Consider the following 23,125-nt stretch of genomic DNA (forward strand, 5'->3'; position numbering starts at 1 on the left):
ATTCTGTATCTGTAAAACTTAAATTCCTGTCGCTCTCTCGTCTTCTGTAACATGTGGACACACACACACACACGCACACACACACACACACGCATGCAGTGCATGAGTGTCCCAGCTCTGCAGACAAACAGAGCAGTAATGAGTGGATTTTCTTAAACTGAATTCTCTTCTCCCAGCAACTGACTCTCTCACACACACACACACACACACACACACACACACACACACACCTCATGTCATTCTTGCTCTACTCTGCTCTGTACAATCCTCTCTATCTACCTCCCTCCCTCATTCATCTGTCTCCGCCCTGTATCTGGTGGTTGGGGTATTCGTGGTGATTATTGGCGAGGTGGAGTCCCACCGTCACTCCGTCAACTTCCTGTCTGAGGGATTAGTAGCAACAATGCAGGAGAAAGGAAAAGGCCGTCTTTTGTCACTCTGACACGACTTTTCAGCCTTTGTGTTCTCTTTGATGTGCATCCCACGCTTCTTTTTACGTGTGTGTGTGTGTGTGTGTGTGTACGTACATGAGTTTTCCATGTCGTTTTCTGTGTTTGAGTGTTGTATTCGTGAGTGTGTGTGTGTGTGTGTGTGTGTGTGTGTTTGTGTGTGTGCAGTCAGTATGGCTCCAGGCCCTCATGCGTCAGAGAGCCTTTTTCTCTCTGTGGCCCCTGAGCAAACATATTAAGAACTACCTTATCACTGCTTATACAGCCAGGGCCACACACACAACACACACACTTTTAATACAAGCCTAAACACACACACACACAGACATACCGCATTCACAAAAAGATAGCTTTGACTCCAAACATACAAAGATCGTCGCCAAACTCCCCAAATGTCACCGATCCATCAAGGAGGAAGAGGCGGGGGTAGAGTCCCTTTCAGGCAAGTCATTGGTTGATACTGAGCCATCGTTCGTCATTCGGAGGCTAACACAGGTTTATAAAGGCAATATTGTCCGATGTGTTGAGAAGAGAAACTCATCCGATACTGACAAGCCTTCTTCAAGAGGCGCATCCTTGGAAAACCAACATTTAACGTTGTCCTGCAGTTAGAAAGAAGGACATTCTACTCTGAAGCTGTTGAGAAGATTTGGACGTTGGTAGACGAAGACCACAGTGTGGTTGACAAACAGAAGAAGCTTGGAAAACTTGGAAAAAGGTGTAAATTATATTACACCTGAAGAGGTTTCCTGAGCATTTCGGGATCAGCTGAGCTTCTCAGGACCCTCTAGGAGGAGCTGATTGATCTGAGAACAGCGGCCCGACTTTAGAACCGTTTCAGTGAACGTCCACCCCTTGGAAAACATCTCCAACATCAACAGAAAGTCACGAGGCTCTGAAGAATGAGTTGAGCGAGAGGAGGAACTAATACCGTTTGAAAACCGGATCTTCAGAAAACCTGTCGCTCCCTAATCCCGACTTCAAGTCTCCAGAAGAGAGTTGGTGTAATAATAGTTGTGCACTCCGACAATTACCCTGTGTTCTTTAAGTGCTCAGTAAATGCCGCCATGCTTAACAGTGCCGCACAAGTGTCTGTGATGAAGGTGGTGATGATGATGATGATGATGGTGGTAGTGGTGTTTCTTGGTACGGGAGCCAAAGCAGCACCCACGGAGAGAGGTAAGGGACCCACAGGCACAACACTCACACACACACACACACACACACACACTGTAAAGCGCTTCAAAGGGACTCATGTCCTCCAGCAGCATGAACTCACGGGTACTCCCGAATTTCACCATCACAAAAAAAAGTTCTTAAGTGATTTTCCCGGTTCAAGGTTAGAATGAATCAACAAAGCAACTACAGCTGGAGGGAAAGTTGGACAACAAAGCTCATTGTTATAGGGAGGGAAACATGATGGTTGAACCATCAACCACCTCTACGTGATTGACAGGTATAGCATATAGGATTGTTTTCCTGTCATGAGGCGATTGCCAGCTAATGACCAGATCAGGAACAGTATGTAGCCTCACACCCAGCATGTGTTGGTCTACCATGTACATCCAACCTTATTAAGTCTCCTATTGTGGTGTCCTTTAGTTAGACCTGTAGTGCATTTGACTTTCAAAAAGTAGTTTCTTTGAATTTCTACTGTGATTCATCCGCATACTGTACTTATTCTTGTTAGTTTGATGAAACGTCAGCTTCACCAATATGAAGGACAAATTACGTCTTCACAGTAAAAGTTACTTAACAATCGGCTCAATATAAACTATTAGAAAAACCCATGTTATTTGTCTCTGCTGGAATGGTAAATTCAGTAGCTGCAGTAAATTAGCTTCCTAAACAAGCTCCAGTAAAGTCTTTTGTGTAATTATGTCTAAACACAAAAACACTGAGCTTCCTTGTTGCTGCCTCAGACGTCATTGTGCACATATAAACACAACTCATACACCTCTTATGTCACAGTGGAAGGTCTCGTAGCAACTCTTACAGCAACCAGCAAAGCAGTGGAATCCCAGCAAAATAGCACAGTGTGTGTGTGTGTGGGGGGGGGGGGGATAAGTGTGGAAGGTAAATGCAGAGGCAATAGAAGACTAAAAAAAACAGAAGCCCTGAACTCAAACAAAACGTGATCAGAGCGAGTCGCCGGGAATAGCCTCTGTCCACACATCTTGTCCTCACTTTCAACTTGTTGCATTCCAACGCTTAGTAACATCAAGGCACCGTCCAGCGTCTTTACGGGACACACCAATCTTTTTATTAATTTCAACGTAAACCCATGCAGGTCAGAATTAGTTGTCACAGAAGCTGCAGAATCCGCTCAGGTAGGAGTTTGTGTTGAATGGTTGCATGAAACTATCTTTCCTAGGGGAAAGTCTGTGCTAGTTAAGTCAAGTCAAGTCAAGTCATTTCATTTTGTATAGCCCATAATCGCAAATTACAAATTTGCCTCAGAGGGCTTTACAGTCTGAACACATACAACATCCTCTGCCCCAAAACCCACCATCGGCACAGGAAAAACTCCCCAAAAAATGAAAAAAACCCTTACAAGAGGGAAAAAAGGGAAGAAACCTTAGGGAGAACGTCAGAGGAGGGACAATGTATAATACATGCAATTCTTATGACAGAAATGATTCAAGTAATTGTGAGTATTAAGCCAGGCGCACAGCAGGACCACTGCAGGGGCAACCACCATCAGATAGAACCACCATCCACAGAAGCCTGTGGGGAGGGAGAGCAAAAAGACTTTAGGAGAGGGTAATGTTGGTTTATGAGTACAGTAATATGATTAATATCTAAAATAATGATGATGATGATGATGATGATGATGATGGCAGCAGCAGGCGTCAGCATGGCCACGGTAGGTGTAGAAGAGCATAGGCATGAGCAGTAGCACCATTCTAGAAAGAAGGGGTCAACTATGACTGGAGCAGCTGGTGACCAGCCAACTTCAGTTAAATACATCAAATAAATGAAATCAATAAAGGTTTGAAGAAGGACAATGTTTAGTGCTCTGGGGAACAGGGAGCTTCCATCATTGCTCAGCTTACAACCACAGGACAACATAATGAGTCATCCAAGTGAAAATATTACGTTACATACATCAAAAACTTGTCCCCATCCCTATGATTGTTTCCCCCCAGGCTTTGTGAAACCTCCTCCCAGTTCCACTCATGCAGAGAAGTATTCAGGACTAGACCCAGGCCTGAAGCACTGGCTTCTGAATACGAGAGCAGCCACAATGGATGGAACAACCAGAATCTCTGACAAAACCACAACGAGGACTATGACTGCTGGGAGCAGAGCAGCGAGAGGGAGGAGCAACCTCGCGACAGCCGGTCCAGATAAACGAGCCCAGATGCTGAAGATGATCTCAGCCCTGGAGGAGCTGCAAAGGACATATAACAGCACTCTGAGCTCACGGATCACCATCATACCAAGAGGTAAGCACCCTGGCAATGTGTCAGGGTCACTTAGCCCGCAGGTGAGAGGAGAATGGGCCTAAAGGACAAATTAAGATAGGTGAGGACATAATAGTGGACCATTTCTACTCTTTTTGACCAAATATCTTTAAAACTCATAAAAAGGGAAGTTAGTGTAGTTCTAAACTAAATGTTACACAATCACACTTGTCCGACTGCCTGTAATTTAATCTCGGAGCCCCCAATTGGTTGTACTGGGTACAAAGAAATCACACAGGAAAACCCAGAAATTAAGTTTATTGTAAAATAACGTTATTCATCTTGATTAGGTAGTTCAATAATGACTGCCAGCGTAAACATGATGGTAGTGTGTGATGAGTACATGGGATTAAGGACAAAGAAACCAGCTGGTGGACGAACAGAAAAGGGGGAGGGGAAGGCCAGTTTTATGCTGCTGAAGTTTATTTCCTGCTGTGTATGTGAATTACAACATAGCTGACAGGAAGTTAACATAGACACAAGCTGTTGCCTCGCAATGCAATGCTTTTAAAGCGGTATTTAGCTGTGGTTCCTCGCGGGAGAGGCGGTATACCGATGTCCGTCACTACTTATTGGCTCCTCAAAAAAATCTCCTTTAGGTCTCTCCTCATCCCCTTCCTTCCCTGAAGCCTCTTTGGTTTTTCATTCCAGCAAACGGCAGAAATTCAGGAAGAAGAAATAAAGTGGTAAGCTGTAAAATATTTGCACTTCAAAAAGAATACTTAACTTGCTTGCACAACTACGAGCTTTCATTATTGCATATTCTCCAGCACCCGCCTGCTCCTGAAGGTGGGGTGAAGCCCACCACTGCAGCCCCAGCAACAGTTGACACTACTGCCTCCAGAGGCAGCAGCATCCCCCGTCCTCTGACTGGTCGAAACATCAAAAAGTCCCTCACACCGCAGACCAAGAAGCCCAACAAACGAGGTGAAAAAAAAACATAATTATTATATTACACCAGGATTTGTCTTTACCTCATCTATTTTTGCCAAAACTAGGGCCATCTCTCATTGGCCCTCAATGCCCGCTTAGGGGTGTGTAACGATAGCTTTTAATTGCCCTTACTCTTCACACCGCTGCCTACATTATGGGAAATAGTATGACTCCACAATGTGTTAATTTACAACAAAGATAAGATCAGGTAGTATAATTACAAATGCATATCGTCTAATGAGACAGTTTAAGGTAATGCAATAATGCCTTATCTGTGTAAAGCAAATCAAAATACCATAAGTTCCAGAACAACAATTTTAATTGATCTCCAAGTCATAGTCAATGTTTATCTTCAGAAAGTATAGCAACTGCTTATAATGCAATGTTCTTCTTCCTCTTCTCCTTCAGTGTGTTTCTGGAAGTACTGCTCCCAGAACTAATCGTCCCAGTTCACCTCCCCAACGCTGGTCTCCCTTCATACTCTTATCCCACACCTCAACCACCTTCTCACGTCCACCTGACCATCCAATCGTGCATCTAAAAGATCTCCCCCAAACTCTCCCACAATGGTTAGATGCTGTTTATTGAATGCATCTGGTCTGACACCGGTCGTTATCGTCAATGATCCAAGCCCTGTTGTGCACATCCTAGACAATGTATATGACACAGCTGGGTAACCGTGTTAGATAAACCACACCCAAGGTTGCTAGTTGTTTTCAACTAGTGGTAGTAGCAACACTCAATCTAGCGAGGAGGTCTTCAAGGCAGCAACAGGGACAGCTGTCCCTTCAGGCTTCCCTTCAAGAAAGCTTTCCCTAAATGATCCTTTCTGAACACAACCAACCAACATGGCTGTTTTTAGCAGCTGTATAGAAGCTTGGTGACTGTGGTTATGAACAGTGAAGGCAAGGGCCTCTGTTCTACGGCCATTTTTCAGAAGTATTAAACATATTTTTGATTATTTCTAAAAATTCAATAAATATATTTAGATATTTTATATTGCCAGAAGACTGCATATTGAACGAGTGAAGTGAAGTGGAGATTTAAAGGTATCAGTGACAATTTAGAGGAATTGAGTCCTTGAGGGAAAAGGTCGACAGAACTCTAATGATGTCTTGGTATGCATAATGATGGAACCAGCATCTCAGACTAGCTTAGTAAATAGAAATGGTTCATTTAGTGATGTGAGAATGTTGCATTTTAATTTAATGTGGTGATTGTTAATCAAAATACTTGTTATTGGCAGGTCCAAATAAAAATATCAGCATCGGTGCAGGCCTCCAGAAGCTCATACTGCTTTATCCACCTATCTATCCATTCCTCCATCTCTTCATCCCTCCATCTGGTCTCCTCTCCCCTGGCTCTTCTCGGACATCTGCCAGCTGGGACACTGTTGCCATTCACACTGGCGACAGCCTCAACTTAGACCCATTCCTTCACTCCTTAATTAACAAGACTGACCAATTAAAAGAAGACGATGTCCACTTGTGTCCGGACACATGAACCAACATCCCCGTTAACCCTTCCTCTTCCTTATAAGACAGACACACGTTGTGTTATGTATGTGCAGCAACTTTGAAATAAAGTTAATTTCTAGTGTGGAAAAACCGCATTGGGACAATACATTTTTTATTTTCTATCCACACTCATTAGGCAGACCAACTCACAGAGTGCCTCCTGAGTCACTTCCAGCTTGTTGTTTATTTACTTTTTAATCCATCTAGTAAAATAGTTGTGGGTCTAATTAATGTAAATAGTCTTTATTTATCGAATGTTGTTAATTCACAAGTTTTGTTTTTCTGGGTTTTTGGAGTGATCATAAAAAAACATGATATTACATGTTACAAGTATAATACTCTCTGAAGTGTTAAATTACCCCAGCGTTATGAGTTCACAGTCCCAGTACCACGATCAGCAGGACATTCCTCCTTTGGATGTTTCCATGGTAACTGAGCTGTGTGTTTGCTGTCCGGATGGGTAAACACTGGGTCATTACATTCAGAGGGTTTCCACAGAGGTCACCATCGCTGTCGCCACGGTAATGAGTGTGTGCGTCTGCACATGCTCCAGTGTTTACTTATCCATACGTGTTAAGTATATCAGCTCTTCTACGTACAATTTTTTGAGCATAGATGTACGAAGCAGTGAAAATGTAATCCATTCCATTAAAACACAAGTTTAGACAGTGTTTCCTGTGTGTAACAGCACAAGTCATTTTGTCTTCAGCCTTGAATATTTTGAGTGTATCTATGAATATAATTGTTAATGTAAGCCGTTAAAGATTGATGACGACATGACAGACGTCAGAATAAATGCAGGTCTCAAAAACGGAAAATAGCTGCTGAGTGATGAGTCAAAGAGGTAAAAGTCCAGGAAAGTTGGCGGACCAAATACATCCATGTCTACTATTGATGAAAACTCCAAGTACAAGATAGTTAGAGTAGATAGATAGAATTGTTGTTATCCAATTAGTGCTCTTAAAGCATCTTTCTTTTCACATATTTAGATTAGATACTTTAATCAAGCTTGTCAGGGTTGGGAAACCTTTGACAAACATGGTTGTTTTACTTCATTTTAACTTAATTTTACTTACTCGCTATAATACATTAAAGTTTTACTTTATAGCACTGTCGCCTCACAGCAAGAAGGTCCTGGGTTCGATTCCGCCCAGTGGCCTTTCTGTGTGGAGTCTGCATGTTCTCCCCGTGTCTCTTCGTGTCTGCGTGGGTTCTCTCCGGGTTCTCCGGCTTCCTCCCACAGTCCAAAGACATGCTCTGCGGATCAGGTTAATTGGGGACTTTAAATTGCCCGTAGATGTGTGAATGTGAATGTGAATGTGAGTGTGAATGGTTGTATGTCTCTGTGTAGCCCTGCGATTGGCTGGCGACCAATCCAGGATGTACCCTGTCTATCGCCTGAAGTTGGCTGGGATGGACTCCAGCCCCCCCACGACCCTGTGTGCAGGATAAGCGGTTTGACAATGGATGGATGGATGGAGTCCGGTAAAACAGAGGTCTTCAACAGCGACCCCCGGGGGAGGTACTGGGGTCGCGAAATTTTGGTTGATAAGAAAATTATTCTTTTTTTTCAACCAATTTTTTTTCCACAAATGTAAATGTCTTCAGAATCAGAATTATATTTATTGTTGTTATTAAATACACATTAAAATGAATCCAACATATTGTAGCGAACAGATAAATTGATTGAGAAGAGGTTATCTTTCACTCCGCAATACACATATTCAGCTACCCACAGGAGCTCTCTCAAGCTGGGCAGCGGTTCACTCAAAGCACCTTTCATGCAAATACGACTGCAGAGGCACTAGACACAGAAAAGAAAAGGTGCCAACTGGAACCAAAAAATGGTTCTTGAAACCTAAAGCTGTATTCTGTAATTTTGCAATGTTTACAGATCAAAGCTTTTTGATATACTTTGTTCCACATTAAATGCTGGTTTATTATTACAGATGTAATTTTTTAAAATGTAATTTAACTTAAATATAATATACAAAGAAATTATATTTAATACAAACAAACAAATTAAAGTTGTTCCCCACAAGCACAAATGACTAACCTTATCGACTGCAAACAGCTGTGATGCATTTTCTTTGAAGACCGATGGTAGGAGGCGTATCGCGGCATTCACCAACTGGCCTGCAAATAACAAATCATCATCAGTGACAACTGGTTCTAAATCTCTCAAAAGCTCAACCAAGACATGCAGGTATTCTTTAAGACCTTCTGTTTCAGTCAAAGAGAGACCTTTCAATCTGTCCATAGATTTGCTCTTTCCTGAAACACTATTAGCATGTACAAAATATACTTCAATGAAGCTGCAACATTTTTAGCTTGTGCTTAAGTCTGGGTGAGCAGCATCCATCATTCATCACTCATAACAGAGTATTTCCTGGCCTGTTTTTGAGGTGACTGCACACAACACCATAATTGGTATATGCACAGTAAAGGCAACAGGTCTATTTCATGAAATCTATGGATTATTATTCATTATATTAGTAATTTCTGGCCATTTTAATATATTTTTCAAATCCAATCAATATGCTTGATAAGCACAATTAATAAACATAATTAATTTATCATCAAAAACACAGTCCTCTGCATACGCTCAGTGCAGTGATACAGTTGAAATTAGCCACACACGTGTTCATTTGAATTTTGGATTACAGTAACAGATACTGTGTAATAAAAGTAGACTATTATCAGAAAATGTCTACAGCTAAAAAACATAAAATCCATTACTATTGTTGCCTGCTGTAACATACGTCACTGCTGAAAAAGTTCTCTGCTGTCCTTTGAGAAACATATACACCATATTCAAACAGTGTCCTGTTTCCTCCTCCACAGTTGGTCAAAAAGCGTAAATGAATGCTTGTTTGTGTTACTAAATAGAATAATGTGTAAATATACAACAATCAGGAACAGCATTACTTTACGGTGCACCTAATTTATATAGTCATAAATGTGGCTCATAGTATAAGGGTTATTCTACAGAAAAGGTGAAATTTAGGTAGTACAAATATTCTGAAATGTATTTCTCGTTTCCTACCAAAAACTTCTTTTAATCTATTAACCAACTTCTAAACTTAATGAATCCACAAAATGCCGAGCTTAATGTATTTTTATTATTTGTATATATTTTATTCAATAAGTAATTAGCGGGGGTTTTGTCATTGGTGTTAAGCCTAGTTCATGCTTCTGCGTTTTCAGAGACGCAAGGACACGCAGACGCGAGAGCCCCTTGCGTCGGAAGAAATCCGTAAATATGACCACTTATACAACCTGGCATTGGCTTGACTATAAGGATAAGGAGGCGCGGATGGCCTCCAATTCATGGAGGGAGATCTCCGAAAACGCCGGTTTGCCAGTCGAGGGGTGTACAGTTGTGGAGGAAAAACTGCTCCATCTCGCCATCAGTTTGGGGGACCTTGGCCTGGAAAAAGCCCTGCGAGAAAATACAGCACTTGAAAATGGCCAAAAAAACTAAATTTAATGTTGCTTTGATTAACCTATTAAAATAAACAAGCCAAAGTGTACACATTAACTTCCTGTTACCAGTAGGAGGATGACTGTGATTACATATTTGTTTGTAAATATCTTCAGGCTCCAAGTCTCATCATACATGGGACAGAGGATGTTGTATGTGTACAGACTGTAAAGCCCTCTGAGGCAAATTTGTAATTTGCGATTTTGGGCTATACAAAATAAAATGAATTGAATTAAATTGAATTTGGAATAATACCGATCATCATCAATTCATTTGTTTATGGCAAAGGATCGACATTTGCAGAGCCTCCACGTTGCCGCCCTTTAATGTATCAATGTCTTAAGGCGTGCCTGAACAAATTGGAGATGGATCTTATTAACCTGCTAAAAGGAGTATGTGAAAGTGTACAAACTATGACTTCCTGTTGCTGTAGGAGGTGCTCTTACTATAATTCCAAGTTGTTACATTAATGTCTTCGTGGTCAGGAAGTAATGATACATGAGACATTTGGAGCTAACTAGACCAAGAATGGCCAACTTACAACAACTTACAACAGTTTCATGCTGAGTTTTTTCGCCACGCAAGCAGAGTGTCGGGGCGTTGGTCCTACATATATGGAGTGTGTAGTGCCGCTGAAATAATCATTGATATTTCATCCATCTTATACCTTCTTAATAGTCTGTTGTTGCATTCACTGCTTTTCAAAGCTTCAGGCCTCAGGTTGCAACAACCCGTAACCTGTAACTACTTTGTCTATCAGGACATTTCTTTTTCTGTGAGGATGATGGGAAACAACAAACCTATAAGTCCTATAAAACACGGAGATACTAGGCTAAAAACACATCTAAGTGATAGCCCAGTGTGTGTACCTTTCTCAAAGCTCACGCTTAGACTTTGTCACTGACGTGGATGATGGCTTAGTTCTATTCAAGGGTTCCGTTGAAAGTGAAAGTGAGCCTGCATGAACCACATCAGGAACCCGAGGCAAATCTGTGATAAAGACTGGTCACCACTGGGAGGAGCTCCAATGTAAAGTGCTTTGGTTCAGTCTGTGATGACACTGAGTCAGTGCGGCATGTACATGCTACTTTCAAGGCTTTTCATATTATGCAGGTTGTTATGGAATAGAATAGAAAGATCCAGTAACTCTACATTAACACAAAGACACCAGTATTCCAACAACATGATAATAAGCGACAACAAGAGACATTGTTGATAAAAATCAGTTTTATTAAAGATTCTCCCCAGAGAGGATATAAGGCCAGAGCACAGCAGGCTGGGGTCTCAACTGGCCTGGTGCCGACAATCTCCCACCAAGATGTCTATCAAAGTTGTGGTTTTGATGAAAGAAAACACACCAAACCACTTCTGCACACCAGTCAAACTAATGATTTTAAAGAAATATAGCTGTATTCGGGGGAACTAGAACTGTGTCCCCAAAAGCCTTTAATAAAATGCCAAATTGATTTAAACTAAAAAACACCATTTTATTGTGTCACACTCAAATCAGTTTTGTTTTTAGAAATGGCTAATTACCATGACATGAGGCACTATATTCAACGGATAAATGTGATTCTCGGGGGACATAAACATTGATGCTCTGGGTACGTGACTACAGGATTATAACGGCATTCTCAGAACGAGTCCATCACAAAGTCATCTTCGCACACACACTTCGCTCACAAAGTCCTGCTCACACTCTGTTATTATCATTAGATACCAAAGGCAGGATATCGTCAATGATCACAACCTGAGGACATGGTGTCATTGCATTGGCATAGAGTACACATTCAGTACAATGAACTGCTTGCACAATGTACAATTGACCTGTGTGCCTTGATTTGACCTCAGATCCATCTTTGACCGTCAGAGAGTATCACTGTATTTGTAGGCCGAAGTGAGACACAATGTCATGAGGTTATATGAGGACTGGTTCTGATGCAGCTCTCTCTGGTCCTGCAGTACTCTGATGTGGAATTTGTGCATGATATCAGTGATGATAACATCGTAGGAAGATTCACTTCCTAAGATCTGAGATGAAACAAGCAGTCAATCAGACCTTACGTCAGCCGCTCTATTTGGAACACAAAAACGATTGATGGACTAAACTATGATGACGAACTGGACTCTAAAGGAATACTTGCTGTAGATTTAGAAGAGACAAATATTTGCTGTCTTATAAAGCTGTGTGAGTCCAGTCCAAGCCCACACATGTTTGGCCTAGTGTATGTGTCAGGTTAATCATTTCGCTGCCTCGGCCATGAACCAGCAAAACACTGGATGGAAAACTTTAGTGGCTTTGAAAAATCTTCTGCATTGACATTGTGTTTGTCAAATCCCACACACAGGTCAATATGTCATGGTAATGAGACTTCATCTTTAACTCCAAAGCTCAGAATGAAACAGGACCTAGAGATTTGGGGAGATGTTCTTATTTTCTTTCTTTCCAAGCAAGAGATGTGTAAGAAATGCCTTCAACGTAAATTTAAAGCTTAACTTTAGCTGCATATCTAAAGCTCACTAATTAACATATACTACATAAACTATTAGTTGTTGTGTCAGTGTATGTAATGTTCTTTTAATTTCAACATGTATATATTGAAGGATCTGATACAAAATATTAAACAAGAGGTCAAGTAAACCCCGTTAGATAAGCTAAACTTTGTTTATTGTGCTGTTTATTTTGTTTTTGTAATGAAAGTGGACCGGCCATCTTCTGAAAGGTGAAACTAATAATTACTATACAAGCTCTCTCTTTACTTGTTGTTAAATGATTATGTTGGTCAACATAAGGATGGTACAAAGATTAAGTAGATGACAGTGCAACCCAACCTGTGAGAGCACACACACACACACACACACACACAAACTGAAGACAAGAACACACTCCACACAGGTAACACAGGTAATCAGGATGAGGAACCTACAGTTAGAAGTTACGAGTTAATAGATATATTATTATGTCATAGCCTAGTCTACAACCCGGAGCTCTAATTACACAAGTAATCTCCATTTCCTACTTCTTCTTCCATTTCATCTCACTTGTCATGCTTCTTACTCTACGTCTTCTTGTTGTACTACATACAGACGCACATGATATATTTTTTCATGGTTTACCACCATTTTTCATTTCCAACTCTTGCGCCTATTTGATTTGTTTCGCAACATCCAGATAGGCAAAGTGGATCTCCCTCTCCGCGGGGCAGGTGCTGGTGAACTCTTCCCTCTGAGAGGCGCAGTTTAAATACCTCAACAGCCCTGTCATCTCCGCTGGAATTTCAAAACCTCTGTACTTCTTGGCTACCACCTGCAAAAGGAAAAATGTAACCAGGAATAAGTTGACAGGTTTTGGGAACATTGTTGTAGTGATCTAAGCAATCCTAATATTCCCAGAATGTATTATCTCTCAGATTTGGACCAAATTATAACATTTCAGAGCACCCTTTCCCTACAGTATGAAAATCAGTGAACCTTCAGGATGTGTAGCTTAGGCAGCAGGTTGCAGTCAGCCAGGGTGAGCTCAGACCCGTCCAGAAAGCTCCTGGAAGACTCAGGCAGGTCCCCTGAAGCATCAGCATCAATCTCCTCCGGCAGGAGAGTTCTCAGGAAGTCATCAAGACGCCGGAGAGACTTCAGCAAGGTCTTCTCTAAGGCTGCAGATAGAAATGGAGACTGAGCACTAGACTCACAGATACGATAATATAATATATCTCCCTGAGTTACTGATGGAACCGTCACCTGACCTTTAGAGAGATCTCAAGCACATTACCGCAGAGCTGCATGCTTTTGGTCAAATGGGAGCAGCTGTAAACTCAATATTGACATTATAAAGTTTATATGGTGATCTTGTTTACATACAGTCTACATCGGCATCCAACAGACACAGAAAAACATCACAGTTTGAAAGTGTCTTGCTCGATTTTTGGTCTCCACCACATTCTGAGACATACATCTGCCAGTCTTCATGCGCCACTATTTTCAGCAGCCACTCTCTAGTACCCACTAGATTAGTTTGGTGAGTTGAAATCTGGAGCGTTTACCGACTTACGTACGGTTTGTTTGGAAGTGTCTGAACGCAGTATTGGCACTTAAGTGCGAATCCAAATTGCTGAACTGGAACCGTTTTGATGGGGTTGGTTAAATCAAACTCTTGCTCAATTTGTGGCAAAAACATAATCAGACCATGATCAAATCCAACTGGAAGACGTTTTGCGCCATTTCTGGACCAAATCAGTCTCATTTACAAACTATATTGCTTGTATAAAGTGATAAATGTAAAAAATGTAAGGATTAATGACCACAACAAAGGTCCATCGACATCAACACTTATCCCTCCACGGTGGCATTGTAAAGTGGCACGGGAATTTATTTGCTCTGCTTTCACTCGTTTGTTACATCCTAGAGTTTGGTTGGTAAAATTACTTGAAGCCGGTCGTCACGCGGTCTTTCTCTTACCGTCGTTGGTGTCTTTCCTCGGATTTTTGATGTATGCTGAGAACTTGGCAAACACGTCAATTCCCGCTGTGTTGGCTTCAGGATGTTTGGGAGCCAGTCTGGGGTAGCTGATGTTAAAGATGTGATAGAGAAGTCCACTGAATATGCCTGTATAATGTGCGTAAGTCAATGTGTGTAAATGTATGTTCTGTACCGGGGTGGGGTCAGTTTCTCCTCCAGGAACTCCTCGATCTTGTTGACGTCGACTTTGACTTCGCCATTGAAGGTCACAAAAGGAGGGTTTGTTCCAGGGGCGAGGTCCTGCAGGTCAGCCGGCTTCCTGGCAACACAAAACATTCATGTAGACACTGAGAAAGTCTGTAATGAGGATGAAGATCGTAGTGTTTACCAAGATATTATGGTACGTTCACACCAAAAGCAAATTTTTGTAAAGCTTTACTCGCGTGAGTGTACACGCCCGACTATTTGTAATTAGTTTGCGTCCCCTTTTCGTGCCGTGAAAGGGGAGTTGCTGATCTCTGTGGCTTGGCTCCGTAAAGAAAGTTATGATTTTCTGCTATCTACAGTGGAAATTACTCAAACATCTAATAATTATCAAAAGAAATTACTATTATTTACTGGGAAGTTTTTTATCAGCATCCAAAATGACCAATAATTGAAATCTAAGATAATTGGGGTTATTTGGGGGAACAATTTCTATTGACGTATTTATTCACACAATTCCAATGCTCATTTCAATTAGAGGCCATCTTTCCTTCAACAGGGAATGAAAGATTTAGCTTTGTAAATCCATACCAGAGAAAAAAACTATGGCCAATGCTCCCAATATAGAATGATGTGTGTGTGAAGTCTGTTACCGTTTGAGGTCGACCGTGGTGACGTTGAAGATGACTCCTTTAAGCCACAGGATCATAAAGAGCCTCTGAGAGAATGGACAGTTGCCAATGCTCTCTCCGTCACTTCCCGCCTACACATATACACATACACACAGTGAAGAAATTAGAGAATACTGTAGATCACATAATACAGTGTCAGTGCTCACATTTTAACTGACCTATGACCAGGTTATAGCGGCCTGTTGATAGTCAAACAAAGACAGAAGCTCCACTGAGAGAAATGCTGGAGGTGTATGACATCACTGTGACATTCCGTGACGTCAAACATTGTTATGACCTGGCCTGTCAAATCCAAGGACTCACCTTGTGTCCGTGGTTAAACCTGCACTCATTGACCATATGTTACCATTATTGGAAACTGTAATAGTTATCGGTTAAAACGTGCTGACAGGGACTTGTGAAGATAATTACAATGTCACTTACCTTTACAAATAGCTCAATGGTAGGGAAGCCCAATTTCTTAACTGCCATGTCACACCAGGACATGGTGGTGGGAAAGCTCACACTGCTCTGTTGACCGCTTCTTACATAGGTAACAAAAAAACCTCCCCAACAAGAATATAATCCATGTTTAGTTAATTGAATTCTCCTTTAACACAAGCATGATAGCGACCACAGACCAGACCTGCCTGTCTGTACATCTGCCCACTCCTGACAGCACGGGTTATTTCTCTTCTGCTTTCTCCGGAATGCCAGTCTTTCCTCCAAACCCAACCCCTCTTTGTCAGAACTATTGTTGATCTCACTCTCATGTGAAAATATGTGTGGGTATTGATACAATTGTGGGGGAAAATATGTTCCCAAAGTTGAAAAATTTATATAAAAAGCCTTGTAGGAGCAAGAAGCTGGCCATAGATTGATGTTATTCTTAGGGTTGTAGTAGTGGTGCGAGGGTTTCCTTTACACTGTCAGCATAAACAATGTTGGCTTCTGAGAACCGCCAACGTTTCTGAACCAAATACTCATACGCTTATGTGGTTAACGTGCTTGTGACGGTTCCTGTTGTATACAGTCCCCCACTGAGCTTCGGACTTGTCATTTGACACTCTGCCTTAGTTTACATTCGGTCCCAATCTGACACAAGGCCGGTGTTCGCGTGAAGTTGGGCGGCACAGAACAATGCAAATGTTCCTTCATTTTCCAGAGGAGTGGGTGGGAGTGGAATCTCAACCAAACACAAAGTCTCACAGCCACCCACAACAGCTGAAAAGCCTCTTTTGTTCCAACGTGGATTCTTTACATGTCACCAAAGAGTTAAGAGTTAACAGCATTTACTGCCACCGCACATGTATGTGCGGTGGCAGTAAATGCTGTTCCTCTGTTTCTGGTGGATCTGCACAATGATTTGGATGGTCAGCTATGGCTCATGCGGTGACTTAAACTCTTAAAAAATGTTTTATTACCTGTTGTATAAAGCCTGCTGACTCAAGGTCAAGCAGCTAGGTATAAAACAGCTGAGTACATCATCAACTCGCAGCTTCTGCGTCACATCCAGAAACAGAGTGGGACAAACTACAGTCTGTATGTCTCTGGGAAAATAGAGGGTTTAGCCATCAGCTACGCAGTTATTTTGTGGCTTTCGATTGAGCATCAAGCCCACGTTCACCGGCGTATTGTCATAAAATAGGCCTCCAGCATTGATAAAGGTTCCGCTGGCAAGCCGACAGCCAGAGCAAATGTTCACAGAAATTTAAATAGGGGCACTTTTGTTACGCGAGTAAAAACACGTCCAAAAATGTTGGGCTGAATGTTTTTCAATTTATATAAGGCTATAACAGTGCTCATTACCAACATAACTGGTGGAGATCTGATCTCTGTGTGCACGTTTCTAGTTGCTGGGGCGCTTCCTTCCTTTCTGTAAAGTAACTAATCGTTTCTTTTTAGCCATGGAGTTAAATTGTACTGATACAAAATATCTCTGTTTGGCTATAATAGGGCTATCCTTCCCTCGGTCTGATTGACAGGATCAACATCAAAACCCTGTTCTCACAGGACTAATTCTACCTTGGGACCTCTTCTCATTCGTGATCACTGTAAAGGTTCTCGATGATCTTAATCCCGTGAGAATTGGCCTTGTCTGTCAGTCGAGTTTTGGTGTGCATGCAAAGTGTGCATGCAGTATTTACTTCTAGAAGGAGTATGTGTTCTTTCCAGCACCGCTGTGCCCAGAGCTCCCTGCACCAAACAGCAGGCTAATCAGCTTACAGGGTGAGAATGCAGAGATTAACCCTGCGTGCAACAGGCAGCAGCGGCACAGCTCTGTTGGTCACTCATTAGTGGCCTAAAAGCACCAAGAGAGAGTGTCATACCGGACAACTGCTTTACGGTGCATCATGACAAGTCAACCTCTTAATCATTCATCGTGTGTTTTGCAATGGAGAAAGAACTACGGAATGAAATCCTGCACAGACCTGAATTAACTGGCCGACTCATTGTCCCAGACAGGGGGGTAAAGCCAGTCTAAATGAAGTCCTTCAGGTGCAGAAGGAAGCTTGAGCCTTTCCATTATTTTCCTACCTCAGCTTGTGCTGCCAACAGAGTCTCCTTTGTTTGAATGTGAGCTCCCACAGAGAACAAGCTTGTTTTGTGTGTACGTCTGAAGATATTAGTGAATTTCTTCATGGTGTTAAACCTCTCAGGTGGCCTCTTTTATTTTCACTTCAGTTAGGAATGTGCTGCTGGATCAGAGAACCAGACCTCTCTGCATGTGTACATGTGTGCAGGTCTTTACCTAATAAGTACACTCATGTTCATTCAAGACGAAGAACCCACATATAGAAGGTGCAATAGTTATCTGTATAAAATAACAAATCAAAGCTTCACAAAGGTCACGGCTCTAGCAAGGCCATGGCTTGTAATTGAATATGTATGTTGCTATCATTATGTCCACACCCTTAAGGATTTCATGCATAGAGCAACATAGACTACCATGTCGGATGGATCCCTGACTGAGTTAGATAAGGGAGGAAAATAAATAGCTCTGAAACAGTGAATATGAAACAGTTCCTGACAAGACGCAGATATACAGCAGCCAAACACTACTTTACTTAGTACTAGTGCATTTTTTCCGTGGAACTTTTCCGTTGAGTCTGCAAGCTAACGTTGGTGGAGGTTTGGCTAAACGTTCATTATATTGCGTATTGTGCTTGTAGGCATGTAGATTTGGGTTTTCAGTCAATACATATAACCTTTAGCTTCATTATGTCATTACAGGTTGCTAGGACTATTAAATCTTAGACAACAAGAACCCCTCTTTTGAATATAGTATATGTCAGCTCACATGGTTCATTACCTTGACATACAGGGAGATCTCGTAGTCCTGGTCCCGAGGTGTGTTTCTGTTGCCACGCACAGGTGCCAAAGGCCTCTCCATTCTCCTGTGGGACATCAGTTTCACCTCCTCCATCTTCTCTTTGATCATCTCCTCCCGCTGGGGGATGTACGAGTGGCCATCCTCCAACAGCACCACTCTCTTTTCCTTTGCCTTTTCGTCCCTCTTCTTGGGCCGAGTATCGTGTTTGATCACTGACTTCAGCTCCTTTATCCATTCCTCCTTCCTTGGAGGACTTTTCTCTCCCTCTACTCTTCCCCTCTCAGATTCCCAGACATCTTTTTTCACAGGCCTCAGTTCATTCCTCCAGAGTTTCACTTCTGGGGCTCTCTCTTCCTCTGGTTGCACTTTTTTGCTCCAGTCGTTATCCTTCCTTCTGGGCGGCAGCACTCTTACCGTCCCTAATTCTTCCATCCTGAGAGGCTGTGGCTCCTGACACAAGATCCCATTCTCCATTGCTTGTTCCGGTCCTTTAAATCTTCCATTTATATCTAATTCTACTTCTCTGTTGCCACTGTTTGGGCTCTCCTCTTTTTCCCCATGTTCTTCTTCATCCCTGTGTTTTTCATCCCTCTCCACCTCTTCTTTTTCATCTTTTAGTTTTTCGTCCTTCTCTATCTGTTGTTGTTCATCACTTTGTTTCCCATCTTCTTTCTCTACCTCTCCCTCTTCATCTCTGTGTTTCTCCCCCATCGCTTCATTTTCCTCATCATCGCTCTGATTTTCTACCTTTTCTAACTCTTCATATTTCTGCTTCTCATCCTTCTTTACCTTTTCCTGTCTCTGTTTGTCACTCTTTTGTTGCTCTTCTTTTCCATCGGTAATTTTCTCATCTTTCTCTGGAGCAAGTTCAAGCTGCTCTTCTTGATGATCTGGATCCATTGTCTCTACTACAGTGTGTCCAGAAGGAGGTGTTAGAGACGCAGGCTTTTGATCTTTATCTTCCGTCCATGGACTGGCCTCCATCTCTTCAGTCTCGTCATCTAAAACAGTCACAGGCTCTTCCATCTCTAACTCTTTTGCTTCTTCTTCTGCTTCTCCTCCCTTCTCGTCTTCTACAAGGCGTTCATCTCTGCCCCATGTTTCTTCCCAATTGGTTCTTCCTTCTTTGTGCAGCTGTAAAGGATGTTCTTGCAAACCAACTGCTTGCTCTGTTGTGGACTCATTCTGGTCTGATGTGACCTCTCCTCCAGGGTTATCAGGTAGATCCTCACTCCCTTCCTCCTTTTCAAAGGCTTTCTCCACCTGCTCCAGTTCTACATCTCGCTGCTGGCCCAATGGTACCTCCTCCACACTCCGCGATACCTGTTCTGGGGAATCCTCATCAGCCTGGTTTTCAACTTTAGCAATCTTATCATTCTGCATTTTTAGATCAATTCTTCCTCTGAGTTCTTCCTCCCCCATTGACTCTGTAATATCTTTAGCACCCTTCTTCCAATCCTGTTCTGTACTTTGTCCACTTCCATCCATCACTGTTAGAATATTAATCCCACCATTTTGCACTTCCTTCTCATCTTGCTCCTCCTTGTTGATCTCTACCGTCCTTGTTTCCCCAATCTCTCCTTCTATACATTCCTGTTCTTCAAGGTCAAAATCTGGTGTCTCTACCTTCTGATTTACTTCACCCACCAGCTCTACATCATCATCGGGAGAGGTCATTGTATTTTCCACAGACTTGTATGTTGCCTGATCATCAACCTTTGCTTCTATGAAATCCTCCTGCTGCCTATGGATCAGATTATTAATGTTGTCAACTTCCGTTTTACTGGATTCTGCGTTGCCCTTTTCAGCAGTGCTTTCCATGTCATCATTCTTCTCACTAATTAATTGGTCAGTCTGATTGGCCACCAGTTCAATTACAGGAATCATATTAAAGGATATGCTACTGTTTTTAACAGTTGAGGTTTGGCATGGATCCTCCTGACAGTTCACTTGCTCTTTTATCCCTGTGGTAACGGAGGTCAAATATATTGTTGAGTACTCAAAGCTTTTTGTTACATCCCCATTGGGGGGTAAAGTAACAACATCCGCATTGTCCAAGTTATCTGAACACTGCGGACCCTCTCCTGGTTCTTCTCCAAGACAACCTGAATGCTGAACTTGCTCTTCATTGTAAGAGGTGGACTCTATCTGCTGGTCTTCTAACCAGTTGTCTCTGTCAGGGGTCTTATCTTCCCTTACCTGTGTTTCCAAACTTGTTATTCCTGCTTTTGATTTGTTTTCTTCATCTTCCTTGTCTCCTTCCTCTTCCTTGTTGCTGCTTAATACCTGCTCTTGAAGTTTCTCAACCTTAATCAATCCAGAAAAGTGACAGGGATGTTCAAGCATGGTCTTTATGCCCTTTTCCTCAGCTTCGGTTTCTCTTGTCTCTTCTTCTATAATGTTGTGCTCTTCATCCTCCACTTCCACTCCTGCCTCCCCATTTCCTCCTTCCTCCTCCTCTTTTATCACTTCATTTATTAACAGCCCCCCTTGGATAATCTTGACTTCCCCCCTTTCACTTGGTTCTCTGCTGTCTACTTTAGATTGCCCCACTTCTGATTCGGTCATCATCAGAACCTCCTCCCCTACTTCCTCGGCTATTTCCACCTCATCATCCTCGTCTCCATCCTCATCCTCTCTTCCTCTCTGGGTATCCAGGTCTGAACAAATACCTAGAGGGGCGTAGACAATAGTGCCGTATGAGAAGTCTGGGTTAGGGCAGGATCCTGACTGAGCCATTGAGAGACTTTGAGGAAATAATGGAAAACTTACTTCAGAATAATTGAGGCCCAAGTGTCACAGATTAGTGTGCAATTCTACAAGATTCAAAATTCTACAAGAAGTTGAAGGTTTGTGCCCAGTATTCCAAAATCAGTCAAAGACAGACTTTGGAGGCAAAAGGGATCCAGTTTCAGATTAGGTCCCACAATGATTCCGAGTGGGTGAAGTTACCAAAGATCATGAAATAAACCCAATATTCCAGAAAAATCGTTTTAAAAGACCTCACTGTGATTCTGTTGTTCGGAGCCAAGATGCAAGAGGTGAGAATAGATTGTCACAAATTTCCAAAGAGGCAAATTTCCTGATGTCCAGGTTTGAACAATAGTTCCCGAGATGTAAAAGACCTGTGGATTTCCCAGAAGTTCCAGAATTCCAGGCAGAGGGCAGAAAATCCAGACATTGATATTTTACCTACACCGATCCAAAGACTGTATATTTACAGGTTCACTCTTTTTCCTCTTTACTTGTGGCTGTGGTGCTCAAATTAGTAGTGTACCTTAAGCCCAGTTAGACATCAATAAATACCAACTCTCTCTCTCGCTCTAGCTCTCTCTCTCTCCAGAGGATTAAATGGAGGCTGATCCCCACATGACCTGGCGCTTAAACTCCTCTGCCACCCAGGGACCAGCACCACTTCAATGGAAGTTCCTTACTCTACACACACACACACACACACACACACACACACATAAATAGACATTCTGCAATGCAGTCACTCAACCCAGAGTAATGTCATTTTTCTTATTATATTTTTAGCATATAGGCACATAGGAAGAGCACAATTTCTATGATTGGAATATATATTTGTATATTCATTTATTTATTTTTGCCAATTTTTCCAGATGCCTGATATTTCAAACATTTTTACTGTATTACATTACATTACATTACATGTCATTTAGCTGACGCTTTTATCCAAAGCGACGTACAATAAGTGCATTCAACCATAGGGTACAAACTCAGGAGAACAAGAAACAAGAAAGTGCAATTTCCTCAAATGTATGTTCACAGTATAACTGCCGTTTTCCCTAGCGAAGACGTTGACTGTTGTCATAGTTTTTTGTTGTTGTAACAGCTCTAGTGTTCATGTTTTGATGAGTTTTTAATATGAAGCTTCATATAATTTTTTTAAACCGTTCGGGCTTTTTTAATTTAAAAGTACAATGTTTAAGTGTGTAATAGTGTTTATCATTCCTGTACATCAATGCAAATTTTATGAATGTTTCAAGTTAATCATTTGTGATTTGCAGTTATAAATAAATAAACAGCCAATTTATATATATATATATATATATATGTGTGTGTTCTATTGGTTTACTAATTATAATGGCTTCACGGGCTGTCACTGTAATATGCAGCTTTTAGAACATTTCAAATGGAAAATACGTCATAGAAATGAGGAGGATATGAATACAACATAACATAGTGTCCTTAGTTGTGTCAAATGCAAATACAAAACTCATTACCCCTTTACCAATGATGCTATTTTCATGCTCTTGTTGTTGACAGATGTCCACCTGGCAGCAACTACTGGGATGATATTATAAAAACATTTATGTGGACGCATGGGTACCCATATGGGCAACATATGAGCCAGAGCCGGGTCAGACTGAGCTCTCATCATGAACACAGATATGAATGCTTGGATTTGTTTGGAAGCATTGGAGTACGGTGGCCCTGAAGTGCAAAACACAACGGCAAATAGGAAAACACACACACTTATAGCAGAGGACACACCCTAAAACACCGTCATCTCTCCGTGACTTTCTGCTGCGGCTCTCCTGCTGCGCTCACTTCACCCCTCATCACAGGCTCTCAGTCCCGCCACTG

General features: G+C 41.9%; 2 protein-coding genes across 5 annotated transcripts; one reads left to right on the top strand and one right to left on the bottom strand.

The window, feature by feature from the left end:
- The first annotated feature begins 974 nt into the window (after positions 1–974).
- On the top strand, positions 975–6,456 carry urp2 (urotensin II-related peptide). Of its 2 annotated transcripts, XR_005712733.2 has the most exons (6): positions 975–1,628; positions 3,599–3,898; positions 4,568–4,602; positions 4,687–4,843; positions 5,258–5,418; positions 6,096–6,456. XR_005712733.2 is itself a non-coding variant. In XM_040182646.2 (5 exons), the coding sequence occupies exons 1-5, from the start codon at positions 1,517–1,519 to the stop codon at positions 5,287–5,289; spliced, it is 636 nt and encodes a 211-aa protein (XP_040038580.1). In that variant the 5' UTR covers positions 999–1,516; the 3' UTR covers positions 5,290–6,456. The 2 variants fall into 2 exon arrangements, 1 of the variants encoding a protein (XP_040038580.1); XM_040182646.2 differs by having other exon boundaries at positions 999–1,628; positions 5,258–6,456.
- Positions 6,457–11,062: 4,606 nt separating this feature from the next.
- Positions 11,063–21,854, bottom strand: LOC120822734 (chloride intracellular channel protein 4). Of its 3 annotated transcripts, XM_040182618.2 has the most exons (7): positions 21,287–21,854; positions 18,494–21,186; positions 15,163–15,272; positions 14,499–14,624; positions 14,306–14,412; positions 13,322–13,503; positions 11,063–13,157 (listed from the first exon to the last, which is right to left on the bottom strand). In XM_040182618.2, the coding sequence occupies exons 2-7, from the start codon at positions 21,083–21,085 to the stop codon at positions 12,996–12,998; spliced, it is 3,279 nt and encodes a 1,092-aa protein (XP_040038552.2). In that variant the 5' UTR covers positions 21,086–21,186; positions 21,287–21,854; the 3' UTR covers positions 11,063–12,995. The 3 variants fall into 3 exon arrangements, with proteins under 3 accessions (XP_040038552.2, XP_077960699.1, XP_040038563.1); XM_078104573.1 differs by having other exon boundaries at positions 18,494–21,849; XM_040182629.2 differs by lacking the exons at positions 18,494–21,186; positions 21,287–21,854 and adding an exon at positions 15,625–15,892.
- Positions 21,855–23,125: the final 1,271 nt, after the last annotated feature.

This window comes from Gasterosteus aculeatus, chromosome 1 (assembly GCF_964276395.1).
Source record: "Gasterosteus aculeatus chromosome 1, fGasAcu3.hap1.1, whole genome shotgun sequence".
Taxonomy (NCBI): domain Eukaryota; kingdom Metazoa; phylum Chordata; class Actinopteri; order Perciformes; family Gasterosteidae; genus Gasterosteus; species Gasterosteus aculeatus.

Excerpts from the sequence above, each read along its gene's own strand:
- urp2 (XM_040182646.2), top strand. The coding sequence starts at position 1,517 with ATGCTTAACAGTGCCGCACAAGTGTCTGTGATGAAGGTGGTGATGATG. Across the intron at positions 4,603-4,686 it reads CAGGAAGAAGAAATAAAGTG|CACCCGCCTGCTCCTGAAGG; the intron begins GTAAGCTGTAAA and ends CATATTCTCCAG. Across the intron at positions 4,844-5,257 it reads CAAGAAGCCCAACAAACGAG|TGTGTTTCTGGAAGTACTGC; the intron begins GTGAAAAAAAAA and ends CTTCTCCTTCAG.
- LOC120822734 (XM_078104573.1), bottom strand. The coding sequence starts at position 21,253 with ATGGCTCAGTCAGGATCCTGCCCTAACCCAGACTTCTCATACGGCACT. Across the intron at positions 14,625-15,162 it reads ACCACGGTCGACCTCAAACG|GAAGCCGGCTGACCTGCAGG; the intron begins GTAACAGACTTC and ends TTGTGTTGCCAG. Across the intron at positions 13,504-14,305 it reads GAGGAAAGACACCAACGACG|CCTTAGAGAAGACCTTGCTG; the intron begins GTAAGAGAAAGA and ends TTCTATCTGCAG.